The 15,914-nt window shown below is 45.4% G+C and overlaps 1 protein-coding gene across 2 annotated transcripts; it reads right to left on the bottom strand.

Annotated features, from left to right (window-relative positions):
* Nucleotides 1-2,494: 2,494 nt before the first annotated feature.
* LOC123060156 (uncharacterized) lies at nucleotides 2,495-8,405 on the bottom strand. Of its 2 annotated transcripts, none has more exons than XM_044482736.1 (13): nucleotides 8,131-8,405; nucleotides 6,845-7,069; nucleotides 6,279-6,714; nucleotides 5,995-6,162; nucleotides 5,555-5,851; nucleotides 4,602-5,406; nucleotides 4,268-4,517; nucleotides 3,973-4,150; nucleotides 3,739-3,837; nucleotides 3,511-3,633; nucleotides 3,181-3,287; nucleotides 3,000-3,072; nucleotides 2,495-2,901 (listed from the first exon to the last, which is right to left on the bottom strand). In XM_044482736.1, the coding sequence occupies exons 2-11, from the start codon at nucleotides 7,063-7,065 to the stop codon at nucleotides 3,189-3,191; spliced, it is 2,676 nt and encodes an 891-aa protein (XP_044338671.1). In that variant the 5' UTR covers nucleotides 7,066-7,069; nucleotides 8,131-8,405; the 3' UTR covers nucleotides 2,495-2,901; nucleotides 3,000-3,072; nucleotides 3,181-3,188. The 2 variants fall into 2 exon arrangements, with proteins under 2 accessions (XP_044338671.1, XP_044338678.1); XM_044482743.1 differs by having other exon boundaries at nucleotides 6,306-6,714.
* Nucleotides 8,406-15,914: the final 7,509 nt, after the last annotated feature.

Raw genomic sequence — 15,914 nt, 5'->3', positions numbered from 1 at the left:
AGCAAATTGAAACCTTCAAGTGGGTCTTTCGGCAGTGGTTACTTGCGATGAACAACGAGTACCCAACAAACCTTATGACCGACCAGTGCAGAGCAATGGAAACTGCAATTTCTGATGTGTTCCCTCACACAGTCCATAGGTGTTGCAAGTGGCATGTACAGCGGAAGGCGCGTGAGAAACTTGGGAGGATGCTTACAAGGGATCCAATTTTTGAGAAATCTTTCTACGAATGCATCAATGAATCCGAGACAGTGGATGAATTTGAAGAAACATGGCAGCACATGCTGCATTGCTTTGAGTACACAGAGAATAGGCACTTACAAAACATGTGGGAATGCCGTCGGACATGGGCTCCTGCGTACTTCAAGAATGATTTCTTCCCTTTCACAAGCACAACCGGGCGATCAGAAGGGCTGAATTCTTATTTCAAGACATTAGTGCATCCACAAAACTCGGTTTTTACATTTGTAAGGCAGTATGAACTACTACAAGAAACAATGCTAGACCGTGAAGATAATGCTGCTTTCACCGGAGAAACGACAACATCACCACTATGGGGAAAATACAAGATAGAGCGTCAAGCTGTTAACTTCTACACACGCAGCGTCTTTGGCAAGTTCCAAGAGCAAGTGGCAGCATCGACAGCTTATATAATCAACCAAGTGCCGAATCTTGAGCAGGAAGGTATCATGTTTGAGCTTTACTCAAACTTGTATGATAATCCAAAGTTGTACCATGTGCATGCTGTGGTAGAGGAGGAGCTATACTCATGTAGCTGCCATTACTTTGAGATGAATGGTGTGCTTTGCTCACATATCATAAGGGTGATGATACAAATTAATGTGCAAGAAATTCCAAGTAGATACATGCTGGAAAGGTGGTCCGAAGCAGCTACGACAAACATGGACACCTCTGGGAGGTTCCTCGAGTTTGGACTACCAGAAACAAACACTCTCAAGTACAACTCGCTATGCAGAGATATGAATGCATTGGCAGCAGAAGCATGCTCCGTTGATCCAGCTTACAACTTGCTGACAGATGTAATAAAGCAGCTCTGGCCCATAGTTGCTTCGATGAAAAAAGATCAAATGTCCAGGGAAGAGGTGGTGCAGCAGCATCAACCCCCTTAAGCAAGTGCACTTAATGTTGCAACTGGAGCAAACCAACAATCATCAGCACCGCTGCAAAATCCTGCTCGTGTGCCGAAGCAAGGTCGGCCAATAGAGCGAGCAAAAAGAAAAAAGACATTGTTGGAGCAGCAAGAAGATGAGCATAAGAAGAAGCTTCAGAAAGAAGCCAAGAAAGAAAGCAAGAAAAAAACCAAGAAAGAAGACAATGTGGAGTCATCAAGCAAGCCAAAACCTAGGAGGAAAGTTACTTGTTCATTTTGTAGTGAAGAAGAACACACTATCAAAACCTGCAAATCATTCCCCGAGTACAAGGCTATGATGGCTGCTAACCTTACAACAAAATGTCAGTTTTGCTCCGAGGAAGGCCATACAATGCAGTCTTGCATTCAGTTTCAAGCTGCGATGGCGAAAGTGGAGCAACATGCTCAATAGTTAGATTTTACTTCTGTAGTTGAATTCAAGGTACAAGAAAAACAGTAGCAGTAACTTGAAAAGCTTGTTTTTGAAGAAGACATATTTGTACTCTGTGCACCTACTGAATTTTGTTTGAACTTTAAATGGATCATTTTGGAGTGGTGAGTGAAGAGAAATGAAATATTGATATTATGTTTGATATTATCTTTATATAGAATTTCCAGTTATTATGTTTATATTTTGGAGTGGGAGCAATACAAAAAATTTAACTTTACATGGATCATTGTGCTAAAAAAGTTTATATTGCTGCTGCAAAAGTGGGAGTGAAAAGAAATGAAAACATTGATATTATGTTTGCACTAAAAAATCATCGCGGTCATGGAGGGTACAACATTGCTGATCTTCTAGCAATGCCACTTGTGCGCGTTCGTAACACTGACATTGATATTTATTGATTTTTTGGGCCTTCTCGCATTGTAATCGGAATGTATGTATGTTAGCTTCTCATATGTTCACCATGAGCAAGGCTCAGCTCCCTGATTTCATCACGAATTCATCGAATGCAGTCTTTAATTTACAGCAATATTTGGCCATGTTTTCATGAAGAAAAGTTCACCATGCTTGCTGACTAAAGAGGAATAGATACAACTTATATAGATTACAAGTATCACCAGCAGTACACAAACTGGAAAGCTCGAAAGATGGATCAGCCGAAGCTTGTCTAACGGCAGCGTCAAAGAATGTTGCCAGGCAACAGAAAACTACCACTTACTAATGAGCAAAAATGTTCATTAGGCATTGTTGCAGAGCCTCTCCCAGGATTGGGAAAAAAGAAAAATACACAATTTTCAGTTATTAAAAAAAGGGAAAAAGTGTGTTTCTCAAAATGTATTGATTGCTCAGAAGCATTCGGCTAAAAAAATAGGTTGCTTGCTTCAAGTAGTAGGACATACAAGCCGAAAAATACTTCTTCCAGCAATTATCACAAGCTGATCCTTCCGAAAAAAGACAATGTTTCATGAGTAGTTTTCTTTCCAGTAATTCCTCAAACGTATGATTGTCATACAAATTTTGATGCCAGCAGATGCTAGAAAACACACATGAAACAAAAAGATTTGCTTTACATGAAGTTTCATTTGACATAAAAGATAACATAACACACTACTGGCAAGCTATATTCCTAGGATTATCAAGTTGCATCTTCAAAACGCTGCTGCGGTCGCCTTCTTGAATGCACTACGATTCACCTACTTCAACACACTGTGATTTCCCTGTGCACATCAGCAGGGCAGATCTTGTTCAGCGGATGGGAAAACAGCTTCGAAGCAATCGTCTTCCGCACATCAAGCATATTTTGCTGCATAAGAAAAAATGGTAAAAAAGAGTGCAAAAGTATATCAGACACACAACACGTGCAAAAAGTACCCCCAAAAAAGCATGATTATGAATTTTTACCTTCTTAAAATCTTTCATCCTAATGCCATCGAAAATTTCCAAGTACAAAGTTGCAAAAAGTCCACAATCAAAGCTGTTTTGTGATGCCATGCAGAAAAAAGTGTAGAAGATGGTTAAGATGGGTACAAAAAAGGACATGAAAGAACTACTATTATGGAGGGTGATGTTCATCAAAGCTTACTGAGTTGCCTATTGTGGGTAGTCAAGCAGCGGCCAGTCGGATTTGAAAGAAGATAGGTCCACTGTGAAAGCTGGCTCTTCTGAAGCAATCCTCTTGAAATTGGTAAACTAGAACAAGTAGCAAAACATTAGCAAAAAAGTTACAGGTGCTTTGTAAGACACACAAGTAAAAATGGAAGAAAAATGCTACCACCACTAAAACTTCAGGTTATTGCTCTCTTTTTACATTAAATGAAACATTGAAAACTACAGATAATGCTCATTGTGGATCTTGTTTTTTTCATTAATGAAACAAAGAAAACTACATATAAAAGGATGAGATGTCACTTGCCAGATTCCTTGCAGCAATATCCAACTTTCCATTATCCCATGAGTCAAACAAGTTAAACTCCTTGTGCAATAGGTTAATGACACAAACAATCCAGTGGCCATCGTAGACGATGGTGAAGTAAAGCTAGAAAAAGCAGTAAAGACAATATAGAAGTGAATAAACTTGAAAGCAGCAAAAACGGAAGGAAACACATAAATTGATATAAAAAAGTGTTGGGAGCAGTCTTACTAGGTCAAAAACAGAAATCTGAAAATTTTGGCATGCCCTCCTCAGCTCTTTTGCACAAACACTTGGATCAAATACTTCTGGGTGGACAGAGAGTTGAAGCTATAACACATGTGGACACAACAAACACAAAATTAAGAAAAGGATGAATAGAGATCTGCTGCAGTAGGGTATACACAAAAAAAATCTAGAAAAAGTGATAGCAATAAAAGGGATAAAAAGTAGATGGGAACTAACACTCATTAAAACAGAGAAAGCAAATTTCTTCTGCATATTTGAAGACGACAATTGTTCAATGTTGAAGCTTTCAATGAATAATGACATGACTTCACTACAAATATGAGCACGTGGCTTCAACGACTTCTGGAAGTTCGTGTACGTAATGTGGAAATCATCAATCCTAATGAAAGGAGGCCTGCAAAGAATAAGGATAAAACCATAGTAGTGAGGACCGTTTGACAAAGATGAAAAATGTAATAATACAATATAACAAAAATGTTGGAAGCAAAATTCAGAAAAAGATGCCACTTACTCAACTTCCCCTCTCTTCATCTTCTTCATCTTGTACCTCTTCATGACATAGTGCTGGTACATTGCTTCCGTGTTCGAATCTGTCTTTATTTTCTTGTACTTCGATCCGGCTGACAGTGGACTCCCTACTCTTTTCTTACTCTTGAGTTTGTTCTCATCCTTGCTCTTCAACTTCTCCTCGTCAAGGTTGGGGCTTGGTTCCCTGCTGCTAACTAGAACAACTGTCTCTTCTTGTGGCTTTGATGGTCCATCTGAAAAAAGCCAGTAGAAAAATGATTTTACAGAAAAATGTTGCGATGAGATATTTGCTCAAAGATATACATGGCAGAGCATACCTGCAGCCCCACTTGATAATGGAGCCATGGAGATTGGTGTGACATCATACACAGGAGCTTCTACTTCTCTTGATATTGCAGCCTGAGGAGTGACATCAAAAACACCACAAGACTTTGGTGTTGTAGCAGTGTTGCCATGAGTTGGAGCATTGGAGTTCGGATCTTGACTTTGGACACTAATCCACCAATCGTACTCCTCGGTGCCCTCTTGGAACAGGCACATTGATGGCGCATCACTCCAATGTCCAGTCACGCTAGTGTGCACAGAGTCATTGCGCTCGATGAATTGGTCACCATGCTCAATATCTTCACCACTAGACACTTTCTCCCTTGCATTCTCAAAAGACTGTGCAGGGGGCTCACTGACAACAGAGTCATTGCGCTCGATGAGTTGGTCACCATGCTCAATATCTTCACCACTAGTTCGTGTGCCCATCTCAACCACATTGCCGCCATTAGACTCATGATCAATGCCGCTTGCATGGTTGCTTCGAGCTCCTTCACCCGGCTCAACCACCTTGTCTGTTGTTGGCTCATCTGCGGCTTTCTTGCTATAGCTTTCCTTGACACAACCATGACGATCTGACTTGTCTACATCATTGCTGCGAGGGGGTGGCACATCAAAACTAACATCCGTTGCTCCCTGATAACTTGATGAAGCAGCGTCCACATCTTTGAGGAGCTGCCCCATTCTCTTGCAATGTATTGCTTGCAACACTTGCCCAAAAGAGCTTAGAGCCCCTTTTAACTCTAAAGAATATAGTTTTGTGTGCTTGTCGTAGATTGCAGCCAGATGTGATGGTAGCTGAAAAATGTATGGAAAAAATGATGGTCATCAGTATTAAAGCAACTTAACATATAATGGAACTAGAAAAACAAAGCAAATAGAAAGGTATTTAATAAAAAATAAAGAACAGAAATAAAAACACAAAAAGAATAAGGAATAACCTCACCTCAAGCTCTGCACCGAATGGTGCTGGGTTCTGAAGCCAATCATCCAGTGAACCACACACATCTTCGTCTCTACTTTTGCCATGTTCCGTTGGATTGCTACCACCTTCCGTAGGATTCTCTTCCTCAGCCACATCAGCTTGGTTGTCATTAATGTTGACATTTTCAGCCCCACAATCTTCAGTATCAACACAATCCGGGCTGTCCGGAACCTGCTGATCTTGATCAACTTTAGTCATGTTGCCTACCGGGCCTTCGGCAGGCAATGCTATGTACGGTGTCTCCGATAGAGGGCGAAACTACATGACACAAAGTAAAAAAGAAAACAAAAAGAATTGAAACCATTAGTACACAAACAACAGAAATAAAATAAGGAAAACACAAAAATGGGAAGAAACAAATAATGCAATGGATGAGGAAGGTAAAACCACACAAAACTTACACGACACTTCCCGAATGAAGCTTTGCCCAAAGATAGCTTGTTCTTGTCAAATTCCAATACAAGATCAAAGTCCGTTTGATGTACGAAGCAAGCCCTTGGAAGAGAATAATTCAGCTGGTGCTCATTGATGGCAGCTTGGGGAAATATCAAATGGTCCATGTAAATAACCTGAATAAGAAAGACAAGAAATAATTTCCCAGACACAAAAAAGAAAAAATGTGATTATGACAAACAAAGACATGCTGCGATAGATAGAAACAATCTAACAAGAAAAGCAAGTATACTGCAAGCATAGGGAAACAGCCCCCAACCCAGAATGAAGAAGTAGCTTGTGATTTTATCTTGTCCTGACACTTCTTGACCTCTCTCATTGCAACACTTAAAACATGCTCATCCCAAGCGAATTCAGCAACCTTGTCCATTTCTACAAGGCTTTTCAAGTACTCTAGAGGCACCATGTTTCCAGTGCTTGGAGTTAAAACGGTTGCAAGCGCCAAGAGCACCCATGATCTCTTCGTAGTATCGCCATCATCATTCCTTGCTCGGTGAAGCACAGTCACTGTATGCGCAATTGGAGCCCTGCCATTCTTATGATAAATGTTGCGTAGCTCACACTGCTCGTGTCTCTTGAAAAGCTCAACTGGTCTGTTGCCTGATGGGATATTGAAAACCTTCTTCACCATGTCTCTAGTAAACACAATCACCTTAGTCCGACTCAGCCTGAAAACCCACAAATAAAAATGTATTCATTGGTTACTAACAAAAACATAACCTAAGAAAGAAAAGAAAGTATATGTTGCAGACATGCATGATGTAGGAGAAAAAAGAAGAAATGAGGTGGGTGCAATACCTGAGCTCACGCTTTTCAGTGTCAATGTTCATAGTTAACCACTCCATCAGATCAGGTGGCGCTTTGAAATGTGAAATGGTCATCAGATCACCAAAGCCAGTTTCATTAATGTAGTGCCTCTTGGTGGGATTGAGTTTTGTCTTCGCAACTCCGCGCAAGCGTTTTGCTGCAAAACGTTGGCTGAATGCAGTACCAGACTCCATTACTTCTTCGTCTGACATGTAGCTGCAAAAAATTACATGAAGCAAAAACACTATAAGATGGAAAAAAATCTTGTATATATGTAGAAATAAAACAAACAATAAGACACTGGCTGCACTGACTTTCATCTAAAACAACCTAATTTAAACAACAAAATGCATCTAAACAAACAAAAAAAATGCAGCATAAACCTAATCTTTACTGAGCAGATAGCATCATCACAAAATTAGACCACTGAGAAATCTAGTCATCCAACTCTGAAAATCTAAACACCTACGACTACAACCCTGACCCCTACATCTAAAATCTCAACTATAAAAACTCCACTTTCAGATAGACCCATCTACAAAAGCTAGGTACACCCTCCTCTTTTAGCTAGACCCATCTACAGATTATTATCCATATTATTATTTCAATTCTCAAGTATGTATATTGGCATATTCCATGTTTTTGCAGATGATTATTATCCAGACATAAATGCTAGCACTAAGTCTGTAAGCTTATGCCACTCTTACATGACACACATATAATGTTCAAAAAAAATCATATTTACACCGTAAAGTATGCTGGTATTTTGGAAGTTTATAGTTAAATAGGTGGTTTGCAGCAATATTCATCACATTTTGGAAGTTTATTGTTAAAAAAGGTGGTCTGCAGCAAGTAAGTTGTAGAGAACAGACTTCATTCACCAGAGAAAAATGTGATGAATATTGCTTGCATGTTCGCTCTCTCATTCGCCTTGGGACAAACTCTTGAACTGGCTGCCAGACGAAGCTCCATGTCCAACTCTAAAAATCTCATCACCTACCACTACAACCTTGTCCCCTACCTCTAAAATCTCAACTATAAACCCTAGCTACAGCATGGAACCAAATTAATCTGATGTACACAAAAAACCCTAGGTGAAATGGGGACGAATTTGGCGACCTGGAGGGAGCAACGGCTCAACTGAAACCAAATTAATCTCTACCATGCATTCGGCCCGGATCTACTCGTCCAGCGTTGGGAACTACTGGGAATTAAGCTCTGAAGGGAGATCAATCAGGCGGGGGAGAAAAAATGCTGCGAATTGCAGGCCACCATACCTGTCGTCCGCCGCCGCAAAAACAAGGGGGTCGTGTAGCTCGGCGCCATGGCCGACGATGCTCGGCGCCGCCCGATGATGCTCGCCGCCGGTCGTCCCGGCAGCATCCAGTCCCCCCGCCACTGCCACGATCCTAGATCTCGGACTCGACTGCACCGTCGTCAGAGCTAGAGAGGGGGATGGGGATGGAAAACGATGGAAGCAGACAGGGACGCCGAGCTAACGGGGATGGAAGCAAAAAAAATCACCTGAGGCACGCGCGTCCACACACCTGGAAAGAACGCGTCCGCACCGTCCTATGCCACGCGATCCGACGGCGCGCGAGACGGTCGCTCAGATGGCTGCGTGCATCCGGCTGCGAATAAGCGTTTTCCTAAAAAATTTCGTTGTTCCGTCGCATGGTACTAGGTTTTTGTGATAGGTCAATGTAGATTCCACCTCGAGGCAGTTGGCCTCGTTTTCTTTTTCTTGTACGTGTTTCATTTGGCATCAATGTTTTGACTTTACTTAGCATTGTTGAATAATCTGTATTTTTTTTTAAAACGGAGGCAAAAGATTTGCCTCATCGATTAATTAAGCAAAAGAGAATTGCCCGGTTAATTAGAAGAAAACCGGGCGAAAACCGATATAAACTTACCACATGTGGACTACTCACAGAGCATGCAACCCCATAACCACACGATCAACCCGACAACCAAACCGAACACGCAAGGTCCATCAACCCTCACACTGTTACATCGCAAAGAAGACCCCAACAAGAGAACCTCGCTAAAGACCATGCTTTTCACCAAAATGCACCGAATCATCAAGCTGCTGCGGACGCCTTTCCTGTGGCGCCACTCTTCTTTGCTTTGCTCCTGAGAGCCTCCTCCACAATTGTCTTGTCAGATCCGGGGCTAGCCCTCTCCAAACATTTGAGCAAACTGTGAATCTCAATCTCGAAGAGAATCTCATCAACCTTGTCCCGCACAGACGCCTCGTACCTCACGGCCACATGCGAGTCGGTGACTGCAACGTCGGAACCTCCACGGTCCACAGAGGCGAGCGGCTGGCTGGGCGCTGAAGGATCAGGCGCCAACATACTAACCACCTCAACATCATCAGCCACAGGTACCCCTGACATAATGGACTCAGGCACCACCGACACAAAGGACTCAGGTGCCTCCAGTTGCTCACATGACAAAGGAGAATCATGTCCCTCACAAGAGGTCGCTGGCGCGTCGACCTCCATATGCTCCACAGACGGAGGCGAAGCTGGTCTCACACATAGTTGTTGAAGCTCGGGCATGACCTGCAGCACAGGGGTGACGACCCCGGCGAAGGCCTCACCCTCAACAATACCTGACACAAGGGGCAAGACAGACACTGGCGAAGAACTGACCCCAGTACGAGGGGAGAAACAACCGAAGAGCTCCGTCCCCTTGTCTCCCACGGAACAAACACCAGAAACAACAGGAGGTCGCGACATCGGAGCAGTCGGCAACATAGCCGGCACAAGGGAGAGCTTGGTCAGAGTAGCCTCCGCCCGCTCCAAAAAGCTCTCAACACGTGCCATCAAGCCTTGCAGCATCTTGAACTGTAGCTCCACATCAGACAAGGTAGCTGAGACAGCAGTACCAGGGACGATAGACGCTTAGGACCCACGACGAAGCGCCTCGGAGGGGAGCATGAACTTCATTGAACCTTCACAGGAAGCTGGAGCTTGACGATGCTCGATGCCGAGACGCGGCATGGCAAGGCATGCCAGCTAGCTGAGAGGACGCCAGGGGTTACGGCACCCGCGTGCAAGGTAACCATTCTGCAAACATCGGGAGCATCTAAATGGATCTCTGCAAACAGCCGCACAATGCCCAGGAGCAAGGCATCTGCAGCATCTGCCATACAGCCAAGCAGGGATGGGGCGAGCAGCCAATACCAGGGCCGGTGGTGACGGATGCCGCGGACCTCGCCGCGGCAGCACCTCCTGCCTGCTGCCAAGGCCATTGACGCCGACCCCGCCAAGGTGTGCATAATCTGTATTATTGTGTGTGCGTGGATGCTGCTATCCTCCTTTTTGCGGGAAAAAGCAATTCTTTCGATGAATTGCAAGCTGTGATCTACGTATGCATGCGTACTGATGGCTCCCCGTCAGTTGGATACACACCCAATCGGACCCTACCTACGCCTCACCCCCTTGGGCCTTGGCAAACGCAGGCCACGACCGCCATGGCATGTGCTCAACACATCACTCGTGGTCATGCATCGGTGCGTGCCGCCCCGCGGACGTCGACCAGATCCGACCGAGTCCATGTCCATCCACGGATGCAGCAGCTTTGCGTTGCAACCACTCGGCGGATCCATCCATCACATGCATCCTCATCATCCGTATGGGTCGCCATTACCCATGCCATTAGCAAAGCACGGAAGCAAAAGGCCAAAACAAAAGCCAGAGCCACTGGATCGTCTCGTCTTTTTTATGTCTCTCGCGCTCTGAACTTTGCTCTTGTACGTACGCGGTACAGGGCATCGGCCATTTGCGTACCCCGGGTAGGAGGTCGGTACGCTGGGCGCCCACTCCAAAAGGCAGCCAGCCGTGCCGGAAACTGAATCGGGAAAAGGAGCGGATGGATCCAGGGACCGATGTGATGGCGTCCATGTGCACGCTGGTCGACCGATTTTGCCACCGCTGTAAGTGATCACCGGCGTCGCTTTGCGCGTACTTAGTTGGGTGATGTGATTGCGAAGCTCTTGTTGTAGGTGGATGTACTGGCATACAGTAGATCATAATTGGCGCATGATCCGTGGACCTTTCCATCGGGGTAGTAGGACGTAGTAGTGCCGTTGAGCTCCTCGGTTACTTACGCGCAACGTCTATAATATTCAATTCGATTACCCGCATGTTAGCCGAGGACAGATTGACTGGTTAATCTAGTCGTAGTTAGTCGACATGCATGAGTTACTGTGATCCAACTTTGGATGAAATCCGTTAGGAATAGTTTAATTGACACGTGCTAGCTAACAATTCATCATTAGTAAAACAACATTAGCGAAGCGGTGTGTCCAACCCCGAATAGACGTCTCGTACGGACACATGTGTCCATACAGACAGCGGTGTCTCTCGGCGGCATGAAGCAATGGGGTCTCAACGGTGAACGCGTAGTGATGGACAAGGGCAGGGTGGCGGTGCTGTCTGGCGTCATGATGACGTCAACGGCAGACTAGCAAGGTCGATGCTTCAGTACCTGCTATGAAGATGGATCGGTGGAAGTCGGCGGCGGCGACCTCTAAGAGTGCATCGGACCGGTATGTGTCCCAGACCCGGTATGAGGCTTGGCTGGGGCCTCCGGCTTTAGATGTTAATCTTTGGTGCGAGGTCTATTTGGTATTCGGCTTGGACAATCGGCAACCCGTCGTCAAGTGGTTATGAGTAGTGACAGATGTTGTCAAGATAATGGCTTCAGACTTATTAATGTATTACCTTGTAATGTCTTTGTGAATAATTAATAAAATGACTCTTCCCCTTTTTGAAAACAAAAAAATGTGTCCATACAGACGCGACTCTTCCCCCTCTCTTTTAATCTTGTAACTGCTGCCTTTTGGAGGCATCCCTTGAACATGTATATATATCTTGAGATCAATACAATTAAAGGACTAATCGTCCACTTCCTTTCAATCCTAAAAGCAAAAGCACATTGCTCTGAATTTACTTATCCTCACAAATTATAAAGAGTGAGAAAACAATTTGCAAACAAAATATTGTGAAAATCCAATAGATTGTTCACAATGTCATAATCATGTCAATTGAATTGGTATGCCACATCATCCACATTTGCAAAGTTCATGGGAGGGTGAGTAATGTCCCAAACCTATAACCTGTTAACAGTCATCAGATTGCACATGTTATACTCTTTTTTCCTTCATGAGTTTTCTCTAACGATTTCTCATAAAGGTTTTTAACGAGACAATATAAACACAAGTGTGCGTATACGCCATATCATTTTCTTCTTATATTTTCTCACTAGGTTTTAAAGAAGTTTTCGATGGCAATCAAATCACACTCTTTTCCTTATGAGTTTCTCTTGAAGTTTCTCAAAACGGTTTTTAATGAGGTAATATCTTCTTATAGATCATATGTCATATTTTCTATTTTTTCCATTGGGTTTTAAAGAAAGTACGTAAGACATATTTATTGTTCTCTAAACTCACCAATGAGTTTTCTTCCTTCTCAAAGGTTTTTCTCATTTGAGTTACCAAGGAGACAATAATCATTATATGTTGCATCACTTTTTTCTTATTATTTTTTCCATAGGGTTTTAAAAAGTCTTAGCAGCATATCTGCACTATTCTCCTCATATTTTTTCCACGTGATTTTTGGGGCAGACTCTCAAGATTATACAAAGGATTTTTCAAGATAAATGCACAATAGGCCTATAATGATGAATATTCAATAAGTCTTCAAAGATGAACCATTCAAGAAGCAATGTTGTACAAGGGGGAGTGTTAGGAATAGTTTCTCACTTCTGTATAGCTAATTGACATGTGTTAATTAGTGAACCATCATTAGTAAAACATCATTAGCAAAGGGGCGTGTCCAACCCCGAGTAGATGTCTCGTACGGCCCATGTGTCCATACAGACGGAGTGAATTGCAAAAAACTACCACAATGACGTTTAGGTTTGCAGAAAACACCGGTTTACGAATTTCTGCCAAAAAACACTAATTCTCGGCCTGATTTTTTTTTGCAAGAAACACTAGTTGACGGTTTTGGTCCATTTGATGAGGATTATGACAGATGGAGCCCACCATTTGCTGACACGGCGTAATGGTATTTTTACCAAAACCTCCCCTCCTCCGTGAAAAAACTTCCTCCCTCGACAGTGAGCACGGTGGCTTTTTGTAATTCTTCCCCCTCTCTCTCTCTCTTAATCTTGTAACTGCTGTCTTTTGAAGGCATCCCTGAATATGTGAATATGTGTAATCATTATATGTTGCATCCTGGGACTTTTTAAAAAAGACTTTCAAGGAGGTGCTTCTAAGGACTTTTAGCAAAAAATCCAAAAAAGTCCCACCTGTTTGGTTTACCAGGAACTTTTTCTAGTCCCAACAAAAAAGTCCCTGAAACCAAACACCCCCTGTATCTTCTTGAGATCAATACAATCAAGGACCATTTGTTCACTTCCTTCCAATCTACTTTTACTTTAACAGAATCGTAAAGCTCTTGCGTCCCGGACCGCTCAGACCAGAGTGGTTTCTGTCCGTACCACGTACGCCCACACGATTCCACCATGGCAGACCAGAGAGGATGTTCTGCGTGGACAACCAAAGGAAATGATAAACTAGAGCACCAGCCCCGCCGTATTTCAATTTTATCTGCCCCTTGCTTACCTTGTAGACGTTGGGCACCAACGTACACTACTTGAGCTGATGAGTAGTCAATGCACGCACCGGCCGCTTGATTAATCAATCAATCGCTAGTGTTATTAAGTCTACATGATGCTACACTACCAGCCAGGGAGAGAGCAGTTGTTGTACCGCCGCATCACTAAGATAATTATTACAACCTGTGATGGATCAATAATTACTAGGATCAAGTACAACTGGAGATCGAGTATAATACAGCAACGGGAAAGAAAGATGCAGGTATATACTGTACGTGGTAATGCTACTTGCAGTGAAGGGTAAGGGCAAGGCCAACCACGACAACGAGGCCGGCTCATCGCGCGGGCCAGCCATGTTCACTTTCGTGCCGGGGGGTAGGGCAGGGGGGGGGGGGGGGGGGGGGGGGGTGGTGCTCGCCAGCCACGCGACCGGTGCACAACACACAATGCCAATGGGATTACCACATCCTGCTGCTGTGGCCGATGTCAACCTCCCGCACGGCTCACACCTCGACCCCCACCGTGTTTCGGTGCCGGCCGTGCCGCAGTCTGAGCGGGTGCTTGCGGAGGAGATCCGCAGGCAACGTACACTCCACACGCCAGAGCAGCGCCGCAACCCGGCGTACGCACTAGACTCCCTGAACCGGGATGTCTGGTTCGCCATCGAGCACAACATTCGCCGTTGCGGCGCCGTCCAGATCGAGGCACACTCTTCACCGTCGCCACTGGTGGTGAGGCAGGAGGACGAGGAGGCTGAGGCCACGTACCAGACGACATCGGAGGAGGCCTTGGAACGTGCTATCGAGGAGTTGAAGCGCGAGGAAGACGCTCGCTAGCCTGGCCTTGAGGAGGTGCTCCAGCTGTCGGCGACAGGCAACTGCGTCTACCCGCCACCACCACCGACAATGCCGTCCTTGGGTGGTTGTCGTGCGGGAGTGGGTGTCTACGCCGCTCATTTGGCTGGGCGCGACGACAGAGGAGGAGGCGGCCTACCTCAAGCAGTGGATGGGGCGCGTGCCGGAGGAGGAGTGAGAGGACGAGGAGGACCACATGCAGCTGGGGGCGAGGAGGAGGAGCGCTGGCAGCGTTGTGTGCGCGAGGAGAAGGAGGAGTGGCAGTATGAGGAGGACGAGGAGGCGCGCACTATGTCAGTCAGAGCCGTCGTAGCAGCAGACGCCAGAGCAGGCGACGTTGGTGTCCTACCAGCGGGCTTCCCTTGGGTGCGTTTGGTTCAGGGGATGGGCTAAGGTGGTTATGGGTATCCTCATCCACCTGGTTAGGGATAGCCACTTTTTTTGTTTGGTTAGATAGAAAGTCAGGTGGTTGAAGATAGCCATTGTTGTGTTTGCTTGAAGGGATGGAAAGAGGATATATGCTGTTGTGATAACATCAGATTTGAGTAGAAAAAATCAACGAAAGGAACAGGACATGGCGCAGCCGACCAGAGCAACAACAATCAACGCACGCGCGGCCGGCCGGAGCCCAGCACGTACACCACTCCGCCGCATGCACACGACGCTTCGCCGCAAGCCACGCATGGGTAGTCGCGAACCACACGACCCACACATGTACATCAGTTCTCGATCCAGATCCGCCGCCGACAACCTCGATCGGCAGCTCTCCAGATCCGCCGCCGACCACCTCGACCGGCAGCTCTCCAGATCCCCTGCTTCCCCTTGTCGGCATGAACTACCGCGCCTGCTTCCCTCACCTTCACGCCCCTAAATCCGCTGCAGCACCACGCCCCGCGGGGTTCGGCGGCGGCGGCCGCCGCCGCAAATTCGCAAGAGATACGGAGAGGGTTTTTTTCTTATCAAGGGGCGGGTGGAAGAGGCGAGAACGAGGGGAAAACGGCGAGGCGAGTGCGCAGGCACAGAGTGGTTGGCCATGTCCGCCACTTTTCGGCGGCTCCGCTCAGCCCGATTTTGATGGAATATTCTGCGAATCTGGCTATCCTCAGCCACGCTAAACTTCAAACCAAACGCCTGGCAGCCATTTAAAAAGTGGCTATCCCTAGCCACACGAGGGATAGCCCTCAAACCAAACGCACCCGGCTGCGCGGCTGGAGTTCTTCGACCACGCTCGCTCCGCCGACGCTGACGCCTAGGTCTGCATGCTAGGACGGCTAGGCGGCTGCCTTTTCTTTTTCTACTTTTTATTAACATTTTATATTTAATTATGTTTGAATTGGACTTTAGCGGATGTTTTAATATGTTTAATTATGTTTTTATTAATATGTAGGAGTATGTTTTAAATATAAATGTTTTACATGGCCCTTCAATTTTTTTTCATATTTGATTCGGATACTGGCCGTACGTCAAAGAAAAAGCGTTGCCCGGGCCCACGGGTCAGAGGCAGGAAGAAGCCCTCGGCAGCCTCTTGGCCAACGCACGCCTCCCTTCTCTTAAATCCACAGCGAGTTTGCACA

Source organism: Triticum aestivum, chromosome 1A, assembly GCF_018294505.1.
Source record: "Triticum aestivum cultivar Chinese Spring chromosome 1A, IWGSC CS RefSeq v2.1, whole genome shotgun sequence".
Taxonomy (NCBI): domain Eukaryota; kingdom Viridiplantae; phylum Streptophyta; class Magnoliopsida; order Poales; family Poaceae; genus Triticum; species Triticum aestivum.
The sequence above is the reverse complement of the archived record's forward strand: the minus strand, read 5'-3'. Positions and strand labels throughout refer to the sequence as shown.

Excerpts from the sequence above, each read along its gene's own strand:
- LOC123060156 (XM_044482736.1), bottom strand. The coding sequence starts at position 7,065 with ATGTCAGACGAAGAAGTAATGGAGTCTGGTACTGCATTCAGCCAACGT. Across the intron at positions 5,852-5,994 it reads CTTCATTCGGGAAGTGTCGT|TTTCGCCCTCTATCGGAGAC; the intron begins GTAAGTTTTGTG and ends TGTGTCATGTAG. Across the intron at positions 3,288-3,510 it reads ATATTGCTGCAAGGAATCTG|TTTACCAATTTCAAGAGGAT; the intron begins GCAAGTGACATC and ends TACTTGTTCTAG.